At 33.7% G+C, this 10,098-nt stretch overlaps 1 protein-coding gene across 2 annotated transcripts; it reads left to right on the top strand.

The window, feature by feature from the left end:
- Positions 1 to 5,763: 5,763 nt before the first annotated feature.
- LOC109006801 (receptor-like cytoplasmic kinase 176) lies at positions 5,764 to 9,335 on the top strand. 2 transcript variants are annotated; one of them, XM_018986194.2, is made up of 7 exons: positions 5,772 to 5,934; positions 6,035 to 6,270; positions 6,829 to 7,154; positions 7,520 to 7,655; positions 7,766 to 7,908; positions 8,006 to 8,129; positions 8,611 to 9,335. In XM_018986194.2, exons 2-7 carry the CDS (start codon positions 6,219 to 6,221, stop codon positions 9,054 to 9,056), a joined length of 1,227 nt encoding a protein of 408 aa, XP_018841739.1. In that variant the 5' UTR covers positions 5,772 to 5,934; positions 6,035 to 6,218; the 3' UTR covers positions 9,057 to 9,335. The 2 variants fall into 2 exon arrangements, with proteins under 2 accessions (XP_035545343.1, XP_018841739.1); XM_035689450.1 differs by having other exon boundaries at positions 5,764 to 6,270.
- Positions 9,336 to 10,098: the final 763 nt, after the last annotated feature.

Raw genomic sequence — 10,098 nt, 5'->3', positions numbered from 1 at the left:
TATGTATCAAACTCATTTTAAAGTTTTTCCATGATTGAGGATGAGTATCAATAGTGAATAAAACCGATATGGCTTCATCAATTTTCATATTATGTTGAGTGAATTGATCAAGAATATGCATAGTTTTATTGAATTGTTCAACAACAAACCTAGAATCTAGCATGTTATAACTAAAAAACTTAGTAGTCAAAAGTTTCTTACTTGTAGCATCTTCTAAATGAAACTTAGCCTCAAGTGTGTCCCACATATCCTCGGTGATTGCTTTATACTTGTACACGTTGTACACAATTACAAATATGTACCCATTTGATCATTGCCCAACCTTGAGTGATTGTATCGCCTTCATTTGTAAAAGACTTGGGTGTGGTTAGAACATATATCATTTTGAGATTAGCCAAGAGGAAGTGCATCTGCTTTGGCCAACATTGAAAATTGACTTCATCAAAGCATTTAAGTTTTACAAAATTTGCAGTAAATTCTCTCGTCATTAGTAAACAAATATTTTCTTAAGATTGTTGGTGCAATTGGGGGCTTAGAAGAAGAAAATAGAGAGAGAAGAGTTTGCTTGAAGCCACTTTATAATATAACTTTTCTTTAGATAGTATTGGCCTCTACTAATAACGGTGTGCAAATAGATTTTTAGAGAATTTATTTCTAAGATACAATAAAGTCCAGAACAAATTTATTTGATTGTTTAATCGTGTTTTGTACAAACGAGATTAGAACCAAATATTTCAGAATTTTGATCTATTCTTCTAAGAAAAAAATAGTAATCTATTTCAACGGTTAAACAAATTTTAACAAGAAGTTTAGAAAAAAAGGGAAGTATTTTGGAAGAAAGAGAAGTTCAAAATTTACTTTTATAGTTTTGAATTTGCAAGCCAATATTCCTATTTATAAATAACGGTGATTACAAAAAGAATCATTTTTCGTCTTGCTAAAACCAGTTTTGAACAGAGTTGTATTAAGATAAAACCTTATAAACAATTGGGCTGTTGAATACCCAATAACAACCCTTCAATTACAACCCGCCACGTAGGTCTTCCATTTTACATGTTGTGTACCTGTCTGCACCGAAACCTTCATTTCATTTCTCAATTTGTGTATAACCTTTCATCTCCCTCGAAGCCTCACCGGAGCCCTCCTCCTCCCTCTTCCACCTAGGCATAGACTGGTCACCTTCTCCGGCGCAAAAGCCTCATCCTCTCCCTCGAAGCCAGTCACCTTCTCCAATGTGGTAGGCTCATCCTCTCCCTCTTCCTACGAAGGTCAGCCCGAAATGCTTTTGGTTTTGATGTTGGTTTTTTTTTTATGCTGAGATCAAGTTGAATGTGAGGTTATTTGCAGAGGATATAACAAGGACCAAAAAAGCTACAAAAAAGAAAAAGGGAAGCTTCACACTTTGTTTTGTAAACGTACATTATTAGTTCAATTGAAAATTTTTAACTTGTGCTTTTTTTTCCTGTCACAGAACTACAAAATTTCTTCAGTTTCTCATTGGTCCTAGTTTTGGCCAGAATGTTTTCAGATTATGGGTTGCCATTAATTCTTATGCTTTTTAGCCTTTCAAGGAAAAAAAAAACCTCCTATGACTATATCGACTTAGAGTACTCTTATTGAATTAGTTAAAATTAAAGTACATTTTTAATGAATATAAGATGAATTTAATATTTAGCTATTACATTAATATAAGTTTCTACATTGAAATAGTCATTTTTTCATTATATGATAATAAAATAATATAAGATGAATTTAATTTTGATTATTCACATCAAATCTCTACATTAGATTATTCATTTATTCATTACATAGTAATGAGTAATTAATAATTTTAAAAAATTTTTAATTTTTTAAATTATAAGTTTATTTTATTTTATCATATTTTACTATTCATAATATTATATATTAATTAGTAATTGTATTCTAATTATATTTTTTTATTTGTCATTTAAAATGAAGAGAGAAATAATTGATATTAAAAGGAGAGAGAAAAAAAAAAGAATTTAAAATAGATTTGATGAATGAATAGTTCCTTTCAAATTTAGAAATTATTTTAGATATTACTGTAATTATATTTCAAATATTTGGAATATATCTATTTCAATGTGTGCTATTTTATGACTTAATAACTAAATTCTCATTGGATTTAACTTTTAACTAATTCAATGAAGATGTTTTTACTACCCATTCCATAGTGGAAAATGACACAAATAATTCAACGGACAGAGGGCGACAGAAGAAAACCATAGTGGAGGCGACGGAGCTTGGTGGTGTGACCATGTCTGGCTGTGCTGGTGACGGAGCCGGTGGCTGTGATCTGTGTACTATGCGGCGGCAAGGCAAGTTCGAAAGAGAATCCAGAAGGTAAACTTGAAGTTGATTCTGAAAATCAACTCAGAACGTCTCTTTTCTTATTTGTATAAGCTTGCTTACATGTCATTTTGTGATTGGGGACTGTTATTCTCAGAAGTTTAGCCCGACCGTTCCGAAGAGGAACTGTTGTATTAAATGCATGTTGCGAATTTACACCACGCTTGGACTTGTCCAATGGTTGCCATGCTTCCCTCCTAACCAGTGCACACCGGTGGCCTTTGGTGGGCCGAACACCCAGGCTCGCATGCCCAGTTCTCAACAAAGCATTAAATGTGAGCCCAGATTCTCATAAAATGCTTTATTGACATAGGGCGTTCAAAGCACCCCCCTATCCGTATCACTATTAGTGCTCAAAAGCTATTTACTAGATTACGTCGATTTCCATGTCTAGATATTGTGATATATAATTTTTCTTAAAATCAAATTAAGATCTCCTCTGATTACAAAAATAATATGAAATGAGATAAAAAATTTATAAATAGTAATATAATAATTTGTGAATAGAAATAAAATAGTTTGAGTTAAGATTTTTATGAAATTTTGAAAAATGAGATAAAGATATTAAATAAAAAAATTATTGAGTTAAAAGAGGGTTAGATATATATATATATAATTTTTTTTTGTGATTTGGAAAAGTTGAATTATTTTTTATATTTTGTTTGAAAGTTTAGAAAAATTGTAATGATTAGATGAATAAGTTGAGAATTTGAAATTGAAAAATCTATATGTTTGAATGATGTTTGGATGTTGAGATGAGATGAAATATAATTGTTTTAGTTCTTCTTATCTCAAGCATCCATCTCAACCCTTACTTAACTTGACATTAAACTTTACAATCTAAAAACATGTTTTGACAAATGCAATTGTCAAACACAAAATAAAACCTAAGGATATAACATATAATGAAACTTTGCCACCAAAGAAATTAAAAAAAAAAAAAGAAAACCTTGTTTGGGGGATATTGTATGATCCCCAACGTACGTGGAGACCTTATTATTGCATGAGTATGGTATAACTTCCCAATAGTAATCATTTGGCGTGTTTGGGTAATCAAATCATTCAACTACTATTTGATATTTTATTATTATTTTATATTTTTATTTAATATTTTATTATTATTTTTTATTACTATTTATAGATTATCTGAGATCACCTCAGTACTCAAACGTAGGCTAAAGGCTTGGCCTCTAAAGTCTCCTAAGTGCTATTTTATTATTTGCATGTATTTTCACCTTGTAAACAAACAACACAAGCTAAATATTATACTGACTTAAGTAGGAAATGAATTATAAAATGGTTTGAGATGGTCTTTGCATGCCGTATTCTTTGTATAAGACCGAGTAAAGGTATTTTAAGCTTCTGATCATTTCCCAATTAAAAATGCTAATTTGTTAGTGCTGAGGCTGATGATTAGCTATAGATCAAGAAGAGCTAAGTGGGACTACAAGTCTACAACCATGAATAATCTCACATGATCTATAAATAAGAGTGAGAATAGTAATGAATAATGATGAAAAATTCAATTCATCATCACCACACACCACACACTATATTTTTATTATTATTATTATTTTTTTTTACAAAATATGTGGTATATAGATGATGAGTATAATAATTCAACTAGTTTAAAAATAATAAAATTAAAAAAATAATAAAAAAGTATAATATATAATATATTATGGGGACGATAAGTAGTAAAACTCATTTGTAAATAATAATATATAATTTATGAATAATATTAAAATAGTCTAAGAATATCTTAGAATTATTATGTTACCAAAGAGAGCCTAGTTCTCCCTTTTACTATTTAACCATCAATTAAATAGGATAGATGTATAATCTCTTTTGCTTTTCCTCGTAGAATATTTTGTCTTGGAGAATGGAGGTGGTACGCTCGTAAAGTTAGTAGTTAACCTTTTAAAATGATTGAATTTCCCTATTGCATCATGCATTCTACAAACGCAAAGGACATTTGGTGAAAAATCTTTCAGAATTTTGCCTATTTTTATTTTTTTAATCACCTAAAATATGTTAAATAGTATGCGCAGTTGAGATTGACATAATTTAAATGAAAAATAAGATAAATGATATTTATAGTTTTAGAATGTGCAAGTTTCGTATACTCTCTTTAAAAAAAATACGTAAATTTAAAAGTCACGTAAAAAAATAATTATTTTAATACTGAATCTTACTTGTTTTCAAAATAAGTGTGCGAGACTTTAACACTCTGAGACTGTATCTAATATTACTTAAATACTAATCTTATATAATAAATATCAGAAAAACTTAAGACTATTTTTTATTGAGTTAAATGATAAAGTTAAAAATATTATAATTAAATAAATGATATTTACAGTCATAGTGTGTAAGAATGTACGACTCTTGCACTACTCATGATTGTATCTAATATTATTCTTAAGTCTTATTTATTTTTACAGATGAGATGAGATGAATTGAGATAAAAATTAAAAATTAAATAAAATATTGTTAGAATTTATTTTTTTTTAATATTATTTTTATTTTAAGATTTAAAAAATTAAATTATTTATTTTATTTTATATAAAATTTTAAAAAAATTATAATAATTAGATAGAATAAATTGAAAAGTTTACTCAAAACAAACGATCCCTTCTAATTAATTGTATGATATATATCCTTTATTCCAAGAAGTACAATTTAAGCAAAGATTACCAAGAGCCAGCCAGTGTAGACCCACCTTCTACGGACGGTAAGACGATGGTAGTCAACTACCAGTAGTGTATGTTGTCTCGTACTATCAAATAAAACCTCCATACAATTCAACCCAGAATCATTGCCTGTTTGCACTACGAATGAACAAGAAAAAGGAGATCTATTTCCCCCAAAAAAGTGTCTAATTATTCATGAGAATCAAATGGTCTATAATCGCCGACAACCACCACCTCGAAGGCATGTTCACGAATCATCCCTCTGTCAAATCCTTTATCTCCGGCTCCTTTTAACGTCGAGCATTGAAATGGGAAACGATAAAAGTAATAAAATATTAATAAAAAATATCATTTTATCTTATAAAAATAATTATAAATATAAAATATAAAAATAAATAATAACTGATATATATTAATAACACTTGCGATGTACTTTTTAATTTTAAATTAGGCGAATGATACTTCCTTATTATCCACAAAACCGGCGGCTGAAGCTCCCGATAAGACTGTAGAGGAGTCAGATTATAATGGCTCTGGAGATTATAATCAGCCAAACATTTTTAGACTAAATTGTTGTATCGGCAAATGTCTGTTGTTTGCTTGTTGAAGCGAAAAAAGACAAAAAGAAGGCTCAAAAGGAAGTCAACCGTCTACCTCTCCCTAACCATTTGTCTGGTCCGCTATGGTCTAATACGGCTACCTACGAAACTCTCAATTCGCATAGGTGGCCTTTTGTTTCACGCTTTTTGCCAGCTTCTCTCCTCTTTCATCCATCGAAAAAAAAAACCCGAAAAGTGACCCAGAGGAAAAAGTAAGTTGCACCAAAATCCATTTGGAGTCAGTGCCCAATCACTACGATCTGTCGAAGGAGAAAGTGGGTGATCTTTTTCGTGTTTCATTTGCATTCTATCTTATTTTTCTTCATTATTTTTCCCATTTTTCTACCTTTACCGAGTCTTTCAGAGTAAAATCAGGTTGTTGGGAAAGTTGAAACAATCTTCAGGCACCGAGAGAGAGAAAAAAGAAAAAAAAAAAAAGAAGAAACTTTGTTTGGCTGAAGATCTGTTTTTCTTGAAATTCACAAGTTGGGCGTTGATCAGGTTCTCTCTGTATTTTAAGTTCCTATCTCTGTGAGAGTTTTGAGCGGTTCTGTTTCGGATGGGGGCTTGCTGGAGCAATGGGATTAAGGCCGTGACTCCTTCTTATACAGGTTCCTTTCCTTGTTTTGTTTCGTTTCGTTATAGAGTTGTTGTTTTCAACTGCTTTTCGGTGCCTGATTGAGCTTTTTTTTTTTACTTAAAACGTTAAGTTTCATATCTTGATTACCTCTACCTCGCTAGCTTAGCTGCCTTGTAGCAAGATGTAAATTAAAGTTTGTTTTACTCTTAGTGAGTTGGAGTTTAACTTCGTTATCCGTACGTCGATGGCTCGTTTAAATTGTTTATAAAATTTTTGTTGAGAGTTCAATTTTAGAAGTATTTGCTCCGCTTCCGTTAATTGATTCCAACATGGATCTACTTTATGAATAAATAATTTCCGTGAGAGAGATTCCCTCAGGATATTGTTTGAAATCGCTGAATACATTGGTTAATTTCCTCTTGGTATGCTTTTTGCACAACTGGGTGCCGTAGATCTCCAGAGGATTATTCTAACGTTGTTTGTTACCATCTTTAGAGGGCGCTTAGCTAGATGGTGGGAATTTTGTCTGTTTGGTAGCCTGAAAACTTCCTAGTGAATCCTCGTTAACGTCTCATTGACTTTTTTGTAGGGTTCAATTCAAAAACTGTGAGCAGAGATGGGAATGATATGTGTAGTTCCAGTGGCAAGTTCTCGTCAGCTTCCATGCCCGTGACTCCTAGGAGTGAGGATGAGATCTTGCAGGCCAGCAACTTAAAGAATTTCGGCTTCAGTGAACTCAAAATGGCCACAAGGAACTTCCGCCCTGATAGTGTATTAGGAGAGGGTGGGTTCGGTTCAGTTTTCAAGGGTTGGATTGATGAGCACTCACTTTCAGCTACCAAGCCTGGGACTGGCCTAGTGATTGCTGTGAAGAGGCTCAACCAAGAAGGGCTCCAGGGTCACAGGGAATGGCTGGTCAGTATCAGTTCCCTAAATAGTTCTTCATTCTTTTTTTTTTTTTTTTTCGTCCCTGCATTTCCTTGCTCTGGAAATTGAATGTTATCACTGTAGGCCAGATATTAAGTTTCTATCAGAGGAGCTTCTATCAGAGGAGCTTTGTTACAGAGGATGATGTTTTGTGAAGTGAACATGGCATTGCCCATGATAGCCCTTTTATAATTGATTAGTGCAAGCAGCCAATTCAATTGACATGGGATTTTCCCCTACGTTTTGTTGGTGCTTATTATTGGCAAGATTGCAACTTGCCGAATGCTATAACATTTAGACAATTCTTAATGACCATATTGGTTTGATTTTTTATTGTGCTTTTGGACCTACAGGCAGAGATCAACTATCTTGGGCAGTTGCATCATCCTAATCTTGTGAAGTTGATTGGTTACTGCGTAGAGGATGAGCAACGGCTTCTGGTATATGAGTTCATGCCTAAGGGCAGCATGGAAAATCATCTATTTCGAAGTGAGATTTATATATCCTCTTCAATGCTCAACCTTGAAAAACATTGTGATTGTTTTCTTTCTTAAACACATGCTTATTGTTATTGTGATGTTGGATTATTGTTGAAGCAGGGGGTTCTCATTTCCAGCCACTTTCGTGGAGTGTCCGAATGAAAGTGGCTCTTGGTGCTGCAAAGGGACTTGCTTTTCTTCACAATGCTGAATCACAAGTTATATATCGTGATTTTAAGACTTCTAATATCCTGCTTGATTCGGTATGTAGTTTGGCTAGCATGCTTGATCACACTGCTTGATTTTAGGATTCAGTCACTTATTTTCTATTTTTCTGCCTTTGTTGCCTTGAATTCACAGAATTACAATGCAAAACTTTCTGATTTTGGGCTGGCTAGGGATGGGCCAGCTGGAGATAAAAGCCATGTCTCTACTAGGGTTTTGGGAACCTACGGATATGCTGCTCCGGAGTATCTAGCCACAGGTACCCTTTCGATTTTTATGCTTCAATAAATCACTGATCCCATGTGAACTCTAACTGTACTCCGCATCCTTTCACATATTAGGTGATGGATTGGCTTCATTAGATATACGTTTTACATGTCAATCCCTCTCTTGAAAACCTGAATTTCTTTGTGAACATTAATGAAAGTTTACTTTCTCACGGTACCCTTGGAAAGCTTTCTTGAGAATTGTATTAGTGACTTTCTAGTTGGAAATGATTGAACCTACTTACATGCCATTATCCCTCTCAAATATTTTGTTGTGATGATCTCTCCCCAAGCACTCTGGCCTGGAGGGATGAAAATTAGTTCATATGCACTTACATTTGCATATTTTAATATTCTGAATTAGCTTGGTCAGGTTCGAAACTTTACTAGGCTGCAATGCTGCTATATTAAAAGGCACAAAGCAGAAAAGATGTATTTTGGATTCTGATCATTAATTGCATTTTTATTGTGTAGGTCATCTGACTGCCAAAAGTGATGTATATAGCTTCGGAGTTGTACTTCTAGAACTGCTATCCGGGCATCGATGTATAGACAAGAACCGGCCATCTGGTCAACATAACCTAGTGGACTGGGCGAAACCCTACTTAAACAGTAAACGTAGGATTTACCATGTTCTGGATAACCGTCTTCAAGGCCAGTACTCACTGGATCGGGCCCAAAAGATGGCTACCCTTGCACTCCAATGCCTTGCTGTGGAACCCAAGAACAGGCCAAACATGAATGACGTGGTAGCAGCATTAGAGGGGCTGCAGGAGACACCAAGAAGCAAGCACAAAGAGCAACATGGAAACGTTCATAACCATTCCAATGGAGTTCCTCGGTCATCCAGAAGTACCGTGGAGGTGGCTTCGAAACTCGGCATGTACCCAAGGCCTTCTGCTTCTCTGGCTTATGCTTAAAGGAAGGAAAATTTTTCTATGCAGCACAGATATATCTTCTCTGTTTTGAAGGATTCTTGGCAGAAATGAAAGAGTTGTGTTCAGGCATGCACTATATACCCGTGTTTCTTAAAAGTAGTGTACAGTTTTTGTTCAGTTTTTTTTCAAATGTACTTCAGTCTAGCTTTGAAATGTTTTCTAATATGGAGTTAAGAACGTTTTTATGATGTTTGAAAATTTGAAACCAGGTTTGAGGTATAATTAAGTTTATTTGAGTCAATATATTATAGTTGGATTGAAGTGATCATGTTTGTTAGTCATGATATTTTTAACACCCTTGTAACACCGTGACTGGTATTGATATGTCTATCACATCTATCACATAAAAAAAATTATCTGGTTTGATTATTTGTCGAGTCAACAATGTTACACGGGTGTTAACCCCTAGAGGTTGACTCAAATGGTAAAGACCTTAGTCTCGGTGGTATGCTCCTTCTAGGTCTAAGATTTAAATTCTTATGCGTGCAAACAATTTCTATGGAACATTGGATTAGGAGAACTTCTTGAATTATTCGAGGTGTTCTTGCAATTAGTCAGGACTTTGTTCTCGACTCTTGATGCCAATAAAAATAAAAACAATGTTACAAAGGGTGTTACAAGTAGGATTTTTGTTAGTCATATAGAGATAGAGGTATCAATCCCCATCTTATAACAACGCGTGATGCATGATGAGCATTGTAATCTATCTATGTTCTGAATTTGATTTGTCTTAGCTTGATCTTGAACTAAAAGTACGAGTTTGGGTCTAAAGTGTGAGCTTGGACTGAGAAATGATTTTGGGCAATGTTTGTAGTTTTGGGATCATCCGAATACAGAAGCAGGGACCAAGGTAGGGGAAAGCAAAGCCCTCCAAGGCTGTGTGATTGTGGAGAACAATAAGAATAGATTGAAAATTAAAGGTTTTTCTGCTGCTTCACCAACAATATCTTATATCTTCCCCCCCCCCCAAAAAAAAAAAAAGAAAAACACTTCAATCCCCCAAAAGAAATGTTCCTGGCTTCAC

Source organism: Juglans regia, chromosome 4, assembly GCF_001411555.2.
Source record: "Juglans regia cultivar Chandler chromosome 4, Walnut 2.0, whole genome shotgun sequence".
Classification (NCBI taxonomy): Eukaryota; Viridiplantae; Streptophyta; class Magnoliopsida; order Fagales; family Juglandaceae; genus Juglans; species Juglans regia.
This window is presented reverse-complemented; position numbering and strand designations above follow the sequence as displayed.